Raw genomic sequence first — 15528 nt, 5'->3', positions numbered from 1 at the left:
ATACCCAGGTCTCTCTGCACAGCAGCATGTTTTAATATTTTATCATTTAAATAATCCCTTTTGCTGTTATTCCTACCAAAATGGATAACCTCACATTTGTCAACATTGTATTCCATCTGCCAGACCCTAGCCCATTCACTTAGCCTATCCAAATCCCTCTGCAGACTTCCAGTATCCTCTGCACTTTTTGCTTTACCACTTATCTTAGTGTCATCTGCAAACTTGGACACATTCCCCTTGGTCCCCAACTCCAAATCATCTATGTAAATTGTGAACAGTTGTGGGCCCAACACTGATCCCTGAGGGACACCACTAGCTACTGATTGCCAACCAGAGAAACGCCCATTAATCCCCACTCTTTGCTTTCTATTAATTAACCAATCCTCTATCCATGCTACTACTTTCCCCTTAATGCCACGCATCTTTATCTTATGCAACAACCTTTTGTGTGGCACCTTGTCAAAGGCTTTCTGGAAATCCAGATATACCACATTCATTGGCTCCCTGTTATCTACCGCACTGTTAATGTCCTCAAAAAATTCCACTAAATTAGTTAGGCACGACCTGCCCCTTATGAACCCATGCTGCGTCTGCCCAATGGGACAATTTCCATCCAGATGCCTCGCTATTTCTTCCTTGATAGATTCCAGCATCTTCCCTACTACCGAAGTTAAGCTCACTGGCCTATAATTACCCGCTTTCTGCCTACCTCCTTTTTTAAACAGTGGTGTCACCTTTGCTAATTTCCAATCCGCCGGGACCACCCCAGAGTCTAGTGAATTTTGGTAAATTATCACTAGTGCATTTGCAATTTCCCTAGCCATCTCTTTTAGCACTCTGGGATGCATTCCATCAGGTCCAGGAGACTTGTCTACCTTTCGCCCCATTAGCTTGCCCATCACTACCTCCTTGGTGATAACAATCCTCTCAAGGTCCTCACCTGTCATAGCCTCATTTCCATCAGTCACTGGCATGTTATTTGTGTCTTCCACTGTGAAGACCGACCCAAAAAACCTGTTCAGTTCCTCAGCCATTTCCTCATCTCCCATTATTAAATCTCCCTTCTCATCCTCTAAAGGACCAATATTTACCTTAGCCACTCTTTTTTGTTTTGTGTATTTGTAGAAACTTTTACTATCTTTTTATATTCTGAGCAAGTTTACTCTCATAATCTATCTTACTCTTCTTTATAGCTTTTCTAGTAGCTTTCTGTTGCCCCCTAAAGATTTCCCAGTCCTCTAGTCTCCCACTGATCTTTGCTACTTTGTATGTTTTTTCCTTCAATTTGATACTCTCCCTTATTTCCTTAGATATCCACGGTCGATTTTCCCTCTTTTTACCATCCTTCCTTTTTGTTGGTATAAACCTTTGCTGAGCGCTGTGAAAAATCACTTGGAAGGTTCTCCACTGTTCCTCAACTGTTTCACTATAAAGTCTTTGCTCCCAGTCTACCTTAGCTAGTTCTTCTCTCATCCCATTGTAATCTCCTTTGTTTAAGCACAAAACACTAGTACTTGATTTTACCATCTCACCCTCCATCTGTATTTTAAATTCCAACATATTGTGATCGCTCCTTCCGAGAGGATCCCTAACTGAGATCCTGAATCAATCCTGTCTCATTACACAGGACCAGATCTAGGACCGCTTGTTCCCTCGTAGGTTCCATTACATACTGTTCTAGGAAACTATCGCGGATACATTCTATAAACTCCTCCTCAAGGCTGCCTTGACCGACCTGGTTAAACCAATCAACATGTAGATTAAAATCCCCCATGATAACTGCTGTACCATTTCTACATGCATCTGTTATTTCTTTGTTTATTGCCTGCCCCACCATAATGTTACTATTTGGTGGCCTATCGATTACTCCTATCAGTGACTTTTTCGCCTTACTATTCCTGATTTCCACCCAAATGGATTCAACCTTATCCTCCATAGCACCGATGTCATCCCTTACTGTTGCCCAGATGTCATCCTTAAATAACAGAGCTACACCACCTCCCTTACCATCCACTCTGTCCTTCCGAAAAGTTTGATACCCTCGGATATTTAACTCCCAGTCGTGACCATCCTTTAACCATGTTTCAGTAATGGCCACTAAATCCTAGTCATTCACGATGATTTGCGCCATCAACTCATTTACCTTATTCCGAATACTATGAGCATTCAGGTAAAGTACACTCATGTTGGCTTTTTTACCTCTGTTCTGAATCTTAACACCTCGATCAGTAACCTCTCCTAAGTTATATTTCCTCTTAACCTTTCTCCTAATTTTCCTTGTCGTCGAACCCATATCTTCATGTAACAACCTGCCGCGTCGCTTACCATTAATGTTTTCACTTCCCGTTTTATTTCTTTTAGTATTCCTGGTCCTATTCACTGAGCTCCCCTCAGTCACTGTACCTTGTACTGTCGCCCTTTTTGATTTTTGACTATGGCTTCTCTGCCTTACACTTTCCCCCTTACTGCCTTTTATTTCTGTCCCTGTTTTACTACCTTCCAACTTCCTCCATTGGTTCCCATCCCCCTGCCACATTAGTTTAAACTCTCCCCAACAGCTCTAGCAACCCCCCCCCCCCCCCAATTGTTTCAAAAACTGGAAGATGGGAAAAGAGGAGCAGCATATTTTTTTGATCCTCCAATTAGCTGTTTAGTCTGTACTGGGGTTTAAACTGTAGATGTGTTTCTGGTCCTTTGTAGCGTCACTACATTTCTTTGACCTCCTGTGATATCTCTGTCCTGTTTGTCATTATACATTGAGCTGTGGACTTCTGCCAAACCAGTGGTGTTATCACTCCTCTGCAGTTAAGCTTTGAGTAGGTGAAACTCTGTTGCCTTTTGGCTTCACGTTTTTGTTCCCTTTCTGATTGGTATTGCACAACCTTCTCCTAAGTATATGATAAACGTGGCTTATTTGCATCATTTACTTAAGATTAGGCATGTTCAATTCATATTGAAATTAGTTTCATTGCATGCAAGATTAATGGTTCATATTTGGCGATCAAAGCTGATTAATGCATGTGAAATATTGAATGGTCTGCAGCAGGATGTGATGCTCTAACTTGGATGCAAAGTAGGGCTGAAATTCTGCTGGGCATCATTTACCATAAAATTAATAGAACAACTCATTAGTATATTAAATTATATGGAATGGAAGACAAATGAAATCCGAGAGAAGATTAGCTGCTGTTATCAGACCATTCCTTCTGGATGTAGGGAAGCCTATGTAACACGATCACAGACCTGAAACACCACAAAATAAAGACCTGTTTTTGTCTCCACAGATGCTGTCAGGCCTTTGAGTATTTCCAGAATTTTCTGTTTTTATTTCAGATTTCCAGTTTACACAATATTTTGCTTTTATGCTAGATTCCATAGATTTTCAATTCCCTGTGGGAAATGAAAGAGAAAGTAACAAATAGAGATGATTGACTGGATCATCTTGCTCCTGTGACTATTGGATTGCTTTAGGTACAATGAAGATAAAAATATCAAGCCGAGAGGAACACATGCCTTTACAGAAGCCATTTATATTCAAGGCTGGAAAATCGGGCATGGTGCCTTATGACTGTTTTGAATAGTAAAACTCTGTTTGAATAATATTTAGACTATATACGGAAAGCACCTCAGCAACTCACCAAGGCTCCTTTGAAAGCACTTTCTAAGCCCACCACCTAATACGGACATGGGCAGCAGATGCATGGAAATACCACCACCTGCAAGTTCCCCTCCAAGCTGCACATCATGCTGACTTGGAACTTGACCACCATTCCTTCACTGTCCCTGGGTCAAAATCCTGGAATTTCCTTCCTAATAGTACTGTGGGTGTACCTTTACCACATGGACTGCAGCAGTTCAATAAGGAGGCTTATCACCTCTTGAGGACATTTATGGATGGGCAGTAAATGCTGGCCTAGCCAGCAATGCCCAAATCCCATGAATGATTTTTCTTTTTTTAAAAAAAAAAAGCACATTCATTTATTGTAAAGCATTTAAAGAAGCAATCCCTTAACAGCATTTGTTCTCCTCCACTTTGAACTAGTGTTCATAACTGAAATTGACTTAGATTTTATCATCAGGGCATATATTAATTTCACAGAATAGTAGATGTGTTTTAAAGTATTGTTTTTCCCTACTTGCTCCTACATATTTTGCAAATAATTTGTGAGTAGAATATATAGCCTGGATCATTTTGTTTCATGGAGTATAATTCTACTTATTCAATATTACTTGCATTTCCGGATTAAACAAAATTGATGTGTACTTTTACATAGAAAAGTTTACATTTGCAGCTCTCGATCGCAACTTAAGACTATTGTGATCCAAAGAAACTGAAAATGAAGAAAACTAATATTCGCAATGGTCTGTATAATGTTTTCTGGTTTTATACTTTTCGCTTTTTAAAGGAGCTAATTATATTACAAAAAGACCATGTCATGTTTTATGTTTCATTGCAAAATAATTGCCAGATGATTGCCTTCCTATTGCTATTGGCTATACACTACATTATGCTAAGTGCAATGCCATTAGTCATAAGAGAAGGGAAAAAGTGACTGTGTTCGTGCAGCCCCGATATATTAGATGTTATCAATGATCATCTGAAGAATTCAGTTCTCGTAATGAGTAACCAGCAAAAATTTAGATTTTTAAAAATGATATTGACCGACCTGATTTGTGAACCAGTTAAGCAAAGTAACTCTTTTTACTTGATCTGTTTGTTGTCAAGCTGATATTACAAATTTCATTTTGCATTTTAAACTGTTTAATTGTGCAAATTAATTTTTTAAAATGGAATTCACTATATAATGGGATTCTATGGCATCTGTCTCTAAGTGGTGTCAGCAAACTTACTTTGTGATGAAACTGAGCCTTCAAGCAATGCAGCTTTTCATTGAGTCTGGCAGCATTTTTGCTGGGTTGTATTCACTAGAATATTATCAAGATTTCAGCTCCTGTTAAATCCACTTTGCCTCCAGTACAAAATAAATGACGTTGGGTCAAGTTTTTAAATTGGACCTAATTCTTTGTTAGAATGCATGAGTTAGTGACAAGTCCCATAACAATTCGACACTTCTTCCAGGTCAAGCTGTAGTGAGATTGATGGCCAGTTTGCAGCAGTACAATTTATCGCATTTCAGTTCTTCACTCCTGTTTCTGGTGGTCTAAGTGTAAGGAAATACTTCAAGTTCAAAAATAATATGGCTGGGAAAATTGGCCTCTGTTAGTAGTGCAAATGAGCTACTCATGGTGAATTGGCCAGCCATGCAAAAATATGCTTGATTTTCTTGTTCATTGAAGTCTGTTGAAAGGAAAATCGGGCACAATATGGAATCGACTGCTAATTTCATTTTGAGCCTGTTTGCAATAACCAATTTTATCCCCACTGTGCCTGTCGGGTATTATATCTTCTAGGTTGCTTCTCTTGTTTTTGGGAACGTTCATATTTTAAATATTAATACGTTAATGAGCTTGCAAGTAAAACCTTTTTTTAAATTTTCTCTTCCTCTAGGTGTCAGCAACATTTGCAGCAAGCTTAGTGACCAGTCCTGCCATTGGTGCTTATCTTTCAAGTAAATATGGTGATAACCTTGTGGTACTTGTTGCCACTGTGATTGCAGCATTGGACATCTGTTTTATCTTGGTGGCTGTGCCCGAATCTCTCCCTGAGAAGGTTCGACCAGCTTCACGGGGCTCACCTTTCTCTTGGGAGCAAGCAGACCCTTTTTCTGTAAGCATTCAATAATCTGTATTTGAACTATAATGAGCAAAACACTGGATTTGTTGCTGTAGTTTTGAGTAAACCATACCCATGTAAAGGGCCATGCTGCTATGCATGTCGTAACTTGTACCCATCACTTCTGTGCTCACTGACCTACATTGGCCTTCAGTTAATCAATGCTGTCATTTTAAAATTCTTGCGCTTGTTATCGAATTCCTCCATGACCATGCTGCCTGTGTTCAACTCCAGCTCATCAACCATCTTGAGAAATATGCAGTTCTCCAATTCTGGCCTCTTACGTCTCCCTAATTTTAATCACTCCACCATGTGCGCTGGCAAACTGTGCCTTCGGCTACCAAGGCCTTGAGCCTTGGAATTTCTTCCCTCAACACTCCACATCTCTGCTCTGCTCCTTAAAAACATGCTTTTAACCAAGTTTTTGGTCACCTGCTGTAATATCTCTTTATAAGGCTCGGTGTGAAAATTCTGTTGTGTAATGCTCTGGTGAAGCACCTTAAGAAGTTTGACTATGTTAAAGGCACTACAAGTACAAGCTGTTTTATTCATTAATTCCTGAATGCACCGATTTTATTTGGCAGTGTTGCACATTGGTGATGTCAAATTTCATCTTTCATGGAAGCACTCGTTCATCTTGCAGCATTAGTTGGACCAGTCTAGATTGCGTTGCATTTTTTTGAGCAGACTGAGAATTTAATAATGTTGGGGGCAATGTTGTGAACAATTAAGTGAAAAAAACAAAAAGGCTCAGTACACAAATGTTTGATTTAAAAGCAGCTTTTACAAATGCGAATGTTTGTACCAGTTATACAAGATCTTCAAAATCGAATAAACTGCTTTATCCAGCAATCTCATTCATTGTCCAAATCACCCATTCACGGCTTTAATTGCAGCTAAGAATTGGGCGAGAAGTTAATCTGGCCCAAAGAGGCAGGTTGTACCTTAGATGTGATACTGAGGCTCACAGCCAGGTGGGGCCTGCCAAATGCTGTAACAAATGCAAAATTACTTCCAGAATCTACTATCCATCCCTGTTTGTCTTCAGGAATTTCAAGACCACTGTTAATCCCAGTCTTTTTGCCACCAATCCTGCTACTATCTTTACAACTGCATTGTTTTGTATTTCTCGTGCAGTGCCATTAAATTCCAGGATGCTGGATCAAGCATTGAAGGTTGTGTGTTTCTGATCTGAACTTGTACCATACAATGTGAATAAGCAACTTAAAGCTGACAACATTTGTACGGTAACGTTGTTTCTTTTGTTACAGTCCTTGAAGAAGGTTGGGAAGGACACCACTGTGCTGCTCATCTGTATAACTGTATTTCTTTCATACCTGCCTGAGGCTGGACAATACTCCAGCTTTTTCCTTTATCTTAAACAGGTGTGTCTGCCAATGTTTTTCCCCCTCAAGCATTTCCTGCTGCCTTATACATTTTCAAGAATTGTTATTTAGTTGACCAGCATGGTTATTAATCTGTTGTAAACATGAGAATGCAGGCTGAAACACTGATTTTTATAGAGCACATTCTAGCCTCATGAAAATTGGGTTTTATTACCGAAGGCTAGTAATTATGTAAAGATGTCCTTTTGGCTTTTAAACTGAACGTGATTTTGAGAAGGAAAACCTCCATGCCAGTTTTTTTCCACCGCTGCTCCTTCGTTGAATATGCTTATCATTTCCAGGGATGTAGCTCTGCAGGCATCAATTGACTGTGACATTTTTCCCAAGTAACCATTATTTATATTTGAGCTTTTAACATGTCAGCAGATCACCTGGCTTTGAATGAGGGTCACAGCACAATGTTAACTTTAGGCGTGCGCCCTTGCAGCAGAATATTGATCTGAAGGAGAATCCCGGATGACTTAAATCAAAAGGCAGAACCCCAAAAATGATTATCTTTGAATTACTAGCGGCGCATAAGTAAATTAGGATAGGGTAAATGAGATTAGGGTGTTGAATGCAAGAGTACTGGCATCAGTACTGGGGGTTGGGGGGGAAGGACCTGAACTGTGATGGGACCAGTTTTCTGGTGAGTCCTAAAACTAGGGTGGGTGAAAGGATTTTAAACTAAATAGTGAAGGTAAGGCTCATGTGAGGGGAGATGTGGTAAAATTGAGAAATAGCAAGGCAATAGAGCAAGATAACGACCTAAGTAATAAGCGGAGTGTAAGAGGAAGAGACAGTGCAAGTGCTCCAGCAGATATGGTCAGAGTTTGCGAGAATTGTTAAAATGTTAGAATTATCGCTTTGTGTCCAAATTAATTGATAACACAAATAGGGATAAATATGTATAACCTGATGGCCATTGTGTAGTTGCAAGGTGACCCAGGTGGAGGTCTACACAAGGGTATTTGACATTTCAGAAAGAAAGAAAGCGAGGAAAAGATGGTGGGGTACCTCTGTTTAGTACAGTAGTGAGAGTTGACCTCACTACTGATCAAGGGGCAGAATCCTTTTGGGTAGAGAGAAGAAATAGGGACGATAAGGGCTAGAATTCTCAGGCTGTTTGCTGGTGGGTGGAATTCTCCTGTCCCACCGACAGCGCATCCCACCCACGGGTATCCCGGCGCTGTGGGGTGGTTTCAATGGGAATGCCCATTGACAGCGGCGGGAGCAGAGAATCCCACTGCCACGCAACATGTGGCTGGGAAGCCGGAGAATCCACCAAAGAAGTCATTTGCAGGAGTAGTTTACAGCCCTCCTAACAGTAGCTACACTGTACGATGGAATATACAGGGGGCAGCACGTGGCGCAGTGGTTAACACTGGAACTATGGCGCTGAGGACCCGGGTTCGAATTCCGTCCCTGGGTCACTGTCCGTGTAGAGTTTACACATTCTCCCCATGCTTGCGTGGGTTTCACCCCCACAACCCAAAGATGTGCACGCTAGGTGGATTGGCCACGCTAAATTGCCCCTTAATTGGGAAAAGAAATAATTGGGTACTCTAAATTAAACAAAAAAGAATGGAGTATAGAGGGAGAAAAAAGTGGGGGCTTTTAAGAGTGGATGATTCTGGAGGGGCTAATATATTAGCATGGGTGACTAATTGGTCAGCTAACAGGAAGTAGGGATAGATGGATCATTTTCAAGTTGGCATGCTGTTACTGGTGAAGTGACGCAAGGGTCAGTGCCCAGACGTCAACTACGTACAATCTATATCAATGACTTGGACAAAGGACCGAATATATGGTAGTTAAACTGCTGATGGCACAAAGCTGGGTTGGGGAAAGTAATTGACAAGAAGACGTGGAGTCGAGAAGGAGTTTAGCTAGAGTGGGCAAATATTTGGCAGATGGTGTATAATGTGGGAAAAATGTAACTTGTCCACTTTGTCTGGAGGAATAGAGAAGCAATATATTATTTTGATGGAGTGAGACTGCAGAACTCTTTGAGGTACAGGGAGATCTGGGTATCCTGATACAGGATTTGCAAATAGTTGGTATGCAGGTAATAAGGAAGGCAAATGGAACGTTAACCTGTATTGCAAGCGGAATCAAACATAACAGGAGGGACATATTTGCTGTAGCTGTACAGGGTATTGGAGAGGCCACATTATACTGTGTACAGCTTTGGTCTCCTACGTGTACAGCTTTGGTCCCCTAGAAAGCATTGAAGGCCAAGTCAGGAATATATTTAAAAACTAAAGTAGATTTTTGATAAACCAGGGATTGGAGGCTATGGGAGTGGACAGGAAAGTGGCGTGAAGACCCAAATCAGATCTGCTATAATGTTATCGATAGATGAAGCAAGCTCAAAGGGTTCATTAGCCTCCTCCCCCACCATAATCCTTGTGTTCTTGTGTCTTGATTCTCCCTTTTATTTATTTATTTTCTCTGCCACCGCCCTTGCCTGAACCCAGGGCACTGACCGTATTTGGAGTGTCTTTGCTACGTGGTGGAAATCAGCAATTCAGCCCATATCGGAGAAGATAACTTTTACTCGTCATCTGTAGGATGTATATATTTTCTTTGATCATTAATCAAATGTTAGAAACCACGATGATAGAAAAAGTGCTTTTTAAATGCTGATGTGGTTATTTTGGCCATTTTAACTTGCATAGCTATCTATTAGCAGAGTAAGTCATCAATATCAAAATGTTTGTTTCACCTGTTTGCAACCTTTCCTCTTTTAATAGGTCATCGACTTTTCTGCTGGGAATTTAGCAGCCTTTATAGCTGTAGTGGGAATCCTCTCTATAATAGCGCAGGTAAGTGTTGAATAATTGTTGGTCTACCTGTGCTACAATCTGTTCTTCAAACATGTAATGATTTGCCACCAAGAAATTTTATCTAAAGCTTTTGGTAGTTTAAAAATTACCAGTTCAGGCCCTACACCTACTTGTGACCCACATGTGTGGTCACAAATAGGTGCAAGATAATATTCAACCACTACTAAAGAATAATGAAGCAACATTGGTAGTAATAAATAATGATTTGAGGGAGATGGTGGCATAGTGGTAATGTCGGTTCTGGGAACACTGGATCAAATCTCACTAAGACAGCTGGTGGAATTCAAAATTCACTTAATCAGTCTGGATTCTAAAGCTAGCCTTTGTAATGGTGACCATAAATCTACCATTAAAATACCCATCCAATTCACTAATGTCCTTCAGGGAATGGATTCTACCATCCTCGATAAAGACCAACATTCAATTTGCTTTCCTAATCACTTGCATGCATGTTAACTTTTTGTGATTCATGTACCAAGACACACACGCCCCTCTGTACCTCAGGGTTGTTCAAAATATCTTTATTTAAATAATATAATGCTTTTTTAATTCTTCCTGGCAAAGTGGGCAAGTTCACGTCTTCCCACATTATACTCAGTCTGCCAATGTTTTGCCCACTCTCTTGTACGATCCGTTCTCTTCCAGTTGTCCTAGTTCCATTTTGTCACTGGCATTGATTTTAATGAGTTCACATTCCTGTATTATATTTCCAATCTTATCCCATTCTTATGAGCCTTGATCAGATGTGATTCCACGTGTACAGATGTTACAGCAGAGCCATCCTTTCATTATTGCATCTCTGACTAAAATTTTCTTGGTTTGTGGTTATGGTTAATTCATTTTGTTGAAAAGGAATATTTATTTTGGTGAATTCATGGATGGAGGACAACTCTGGCCCAAATGGATGTTTTTCATCTTTTGGTGTTAGTAGACAAATTGACTCTGGGGGTACTACGGCACACCTGACCTCTTTTGCTACACCTGCAGTTTCTAGTTGGGCTAACTGGATGGTAACCATGAGTGTAAGCCGTGATGTTTGTTTTATTGTTCCCATAACAGTAACTTAACTGAAAAGGGCTAACTCTGGGATCTTGTGATTTTGTCTCGGTGCCAGATTTTGTGGTCATTTATTCATTGAACCTTCATAATGAATAATTTGGGACCCTTTCAGAAAGTGTGTTTTGTAACTCTGCTATTACGCAAATATGCTGGGCAGAGTTAACTTCTATCCAAGAAGTTATGGATAGGACCTGAGTAGAAACATGTAACCAACAAGTGTTTTATGCATCAGTATTCAAACAACAGATTTTTAATAACTTCATTGTTGCTTGTCAGAATGTTAAAAGTTGGCTATTGGTGAATCAAGGATGGTGTTAAGATTTTTTATTTTCTGCAGGAATAAAATATTTCGCCTCCATTCTCCTACTAAGTAGATTCTTCATCGTTACAGGTGCAAAAGTTCTTTAAAAGAAATTAGGCTCGCATTAATGATTTTTTAACCATATTTTTGTTTTCACAGACTGTATTTCTTAGTATCCTAATGAGGTCCATTGGTAATAAGAACACTGTTCTCCTAGGCCTCGGATTTCAGATGTTACAGTTGGCTTGGTACGGCTTTGGATCCCAGCCCTGGTAAGCAGGCATGCTTCACTGGGACTTTGACATGTATTTTGTAAAATGCTGTTATAGAAATCCAGTGACAACACAAACCGGTTATGTAGAATTTTGAATGCCTGGTGTATGTTTGTGTCGGTCTGCATTTATGTCTGGTTTCAAGATCTCAAGATACAAATTATAATTTTGATCCTGAGTGGGAAGGGTGAGCCTCTCACAACCATATGAACAGGATATTTTAAGTAAATATTCTGGCACTGTCTTTAATTGCCATTTGCTTTCTTAGGATGATGTGGGCAGCAGGAGCTGTGGCAGCAATGTCCAGTATTACTTTTCCAGCAGTCAGTGCTCTGGTTTCAAGAAATGCAGATTCTGATCAACAGGGTGAGTGATTCACCATCACAATTTTGATTGCAGCAAGCAAATTTCATTCTTAGTTAACATTCAATTTATGATTGAAATGAGGAATGACAATTGAGGTATTGGCCAACGTAAAAGTTCGAAGAGCAAATCTACGTTCTAGCAGCTTAGAATACCATGTTGATGCATGCAGTGGATTCCATTTTGACAGTAAGATTTAGAAGATAAATTGCTTTTACTGTATTGGCACTTTTAGCCAGATTTTCTCACTGTGCCTCTTATTAATTCAGAGTTAAGCTTTTTGAATATATATGAGGCAAAAGAATCGGAGGAAAAATTGTTTTTCTTTGCATGGCATGTTGTGATCTGGGAGATTTGTGGAAGTTGGGGGTGGCACAGTGGTTAGCATTGCTGCCTTGCAGCGCCGGGGACCCGGATTCAATTCTGACCTTTGGTACCTATCTGTGGAGTTTAGTTTGCACATTCTCTCCATGTCTGCGTGGGTTTCCTCCGGGTGCTCCGGTTTCCTCCCACAGTCCAAAGATGTGCAGGTTAGGTGGGTTGGCCATGCTAAATTGCCCCTTAGTGTCTAAAGTTTAGACGGGTTACAGGATTACGGGTAGAAGGTGTGGGCTTGGGTGGAGTGTTCTTTCACGGGTCGATGCAGACTCGATGGGCTGAATGGCCTCCTTCTGCACTGTAGATATTCTATATGTTTCAAATGGAATTTGATATATGCATTGTTATGGGCGAGGCATTTTCAGAACCCCAAAATATATCATGGAGTTCGACCAACCTCTCCCTTTAATGGATTTGTTGCTTTTCCGAGCACACGGCTTTTACCCTAGGTGTGATATTACAATTATGGACACGTGGGTTTTAAACACAAAACTCTGTTTATTCCATGAACTCAACTTAACATCTTAAATAAACATTGGATCTCTAAACACCCCTTATTCAAAGATAACTCAGAAAATATTGCAACAGTAAATAACTCCTTAAAATGTTCCTTCAAACTTCCAAGAGACTTAACACCTTTAAACAGTGTCACATCAGGTTAAAGGATATATATATTTTCTGTAGAATGGCAGAGATATATTAGCTTGGTTGCCTTCAGCTCCAGCAAAACAGCCAGGCACTTTTTAGCTGCTCTCAGCAAAAACAGCCAGGTTCTTTTCAAAACTGAAACTAAAAACCTGCAAAACACAGACTGCAAAATGGCTGAACTGAGCTGAACTCCACCCACTCTATGACATCACTATTTTCTTAAAGGTACATTGCTTAAACATCCATGTCTTAAAGGCACTCTCGCATGACAGCATGAAAAGGAAACATTTACAGAGCTACAGCGATAGAGCAGCTGAGTGGGATAGCTCTTTCAAAGAACCAAATGACCCCCTCCTGTGTTGTATGGTTCTATGAGTTGAGGACTGCAAATATACTAATCTGCTGATTATTGATTAATGTAGGGGTTCTGAAAGTGTGACTTGCTTCATGATAGTTTATTTTCTGTATGTATAACAGTAAAATTGCTACTACATTGTGAGCTGATTGGTGTTCAATACAGAGGCATCTTTGACTTCTCACCCCTGAGTCAGAAGGTTAAGTTCAAGCTCTGCTTTGGGACTTGGTGATAACGTTGGTCAGGGGTTTTTCCAGGTTGCAATGCGCGGGTGGGTCGCGGCAAGTGCCAGAAGAGCTGCGGACTGCACTTTTGTTAACACAGGGAGTGTGTGGGATTCAGGGGCATGAACACAGTCCTAGCCCTGGAAATCCAGTGAGCGATGGAATTGTGACAGTAGAGATGGGGATAATATCGAAGCACAGGATAGTCGTTGAGCTCACTTAACCACGTGCAATAAATGACTTGTGCTGGCTGTTCGCCGCCTCGCTCACTGCCTTTAGCCCCACTCCTGACTTGTTGCAACTGCTCAGTGTTTCTGACCCAAGAATCCATTCACCTAGTGATTTATTTCGGCCCACACTAAAGTACTGGCCCCTCAGCCCTTTGACAATACCAGACTTGGTGCTATGAAGCAGCAATGCTAACTACTGTGCCGCCCGTTATCTAGTTCCAGGAGTTGACTGATCCAGAGAGATTTCAATAACCTCTAATAGAACTATCTATATTTGTGAAATATTAGAAATTCTGATAAGGAATGAGAGCAATTAGCACACATTGACAATTGTTATGGCAGCAAGCGCAGACAACACTGTTGCCTTCCGACACCAGCCATGTTTCCTGGCCAATTACCAGGACTGTACTGTGCACATCCAAGTCTTGGATCAGCTACCCATACCAAGTTGCACAGTAATTTTGCACATTTACTTGCACACTGCATAGCATTACAGCCATTGTAGAAGGAATATGGGCATACGATTGCAATTAGTATTGTACGTAGCATCTTACGTGCACAAGTTAATGAATGTGCCAGCTGCTGTGGAACATGCTCGTGAATGTTAACAAAATTTTCACGAACTCAGTTATTCATGGTAGTATATTAACTGCTGAGTTAGTAGATTATGGGATCAAGTCCCACTGTAGTGACTGCAATACAACGTCTAGGCTGATATTCCAATTCTATATTGTTGAAGACGAAGGCTTACGAATGAGACGTTAAACACAGACCCAGCCTGCCTTTTAAGATGAAACCATAAAATATTGCTTGAGGCCTCTTCCATATACTTGGCTTGATTTATTTCTAAGGTGCAGTGTTGCATTTTAATCTGTTTTGGAACATGCCTTTAAGACTTGGCACATATTTCATTAAAATTCACACTGACAAAATGGGGAACACTGAGATTGTAGTGAAAATATATAATATTGCGTTCATGGGCAAGGATGTGAAGGAAGCAGTGTGTTGACGTTTTGCAAGATATAAATTGTTGTTCTTGGACTTTGTAACTGCCCATACCCCCTCATTCTCAAAATTAGGTCTCTCTCTCTCTCTCTCTCTCTCTCTCTCTCTCTCTCTTTCCCCCCCCCCCTTTCCTTTGGTGTCACCAATGTAGTTATTTTGTCAACTTTGAGTGAGGATACAGTTCAACATCTCTTTTGAATAAATTAAGTTACTAAACAAAACAGATTGTTTTGGTTATTCTCAGCACTTTAATGACTTTGAAAAGATATCTGGGAGACTTTGACTGTCACTAGCGACAATTATAAGATTGAATTCAACCCTTTTACCTTGGTCTAAACAGCTATAATGTGCCACTGAGTAACAAGCATATACAGAACTAAGAATGATTTAATCACATTGTTAAAAATAGCTAAATTTAATAGTTACTGCTACTCTATTGCTGTTCTTGGAGCCCTGTGATTATTCCAACAAAATTACTGTAGACTAAGAACTGTTGTCTATGGGTGAGTTGATTTTGGTTTTGCTTAATTGATGGCCTACACTTTGTTTTTGTTTCCTGTCATTAAAAGTATTTTTTTAAATTTATTGGGCTCCACCCAATGGTAATTGAGGAAACCTGTAAAATGGCCTCTGAAGTCATTCTGTTTCTATCACTACATATTCGTGTTCGTAATCCCCTCAAAAAGGTTTAGTAAGATTGAGTTTCATTCAAAAATGTTATTTAA

At 40.2% G+C, this 15528-nt stretch overlaps 1 protein-coding gene across 3 annotated transcripts in view; it reads left to right on the top strand.

The window, feature by feature from the left end:
* The window catches only part of LOC140429575 (hippocampus abundant transcript-like protein 1), a 123633-nt gene that overhangs the window by 82832 nt on the left and 25273 nt on the right, over nucleotides 1–15528 (top strand). For all 3 annotated transcript variants that reach the window (XM_072516759.1, XM_072516758.1, XM_072516760.1), the window contains exons 6-10: nucleotides 5510–5728; nucleotides 7006–7119; nucleotides 9876–9947; nucleotides 11488–11600; nucleotides 11869–11966. In XM_072516759.1, coding sequence (XP_072372860.1) covers nucleotides 5510–5728; nucleotides 7006–7119; nucleotides 9876–9947; nucleotides 11488–11600; nucleotides 11869–11966 — 616 coding nt within the window. The remainder of the gene's footprint in view (nucleotides 1–5509; nucleotides 5729–7005; nucleotides 7120–9875; nucleotides 9948–11487; nucleotides 11601–11868; nucleotides 11967–15528) is intronic.

The sequence above is a fragment of the Scyliorhinus torazame genome, chromosome 9 (genome assembly GCF_047496885.1).
Source record: "Scyliorhinus torazame isolate Kashiwa2021f chromosome 9, sScyTor2.1, whole genome shotgun sequence".
In the NCBI taxonomy this organism is placed as follows: domain Eukaryota; kingdom Metazoa; phylum Chordata; class Chondrichthyes; order Carcharhiniformes; family Scyliorhinidae; genus Scyliorhinus; species Scyliorhinus torazame.
This window is presented reverse-complemented; position numbering and strand designations above follow the sequence as displayed.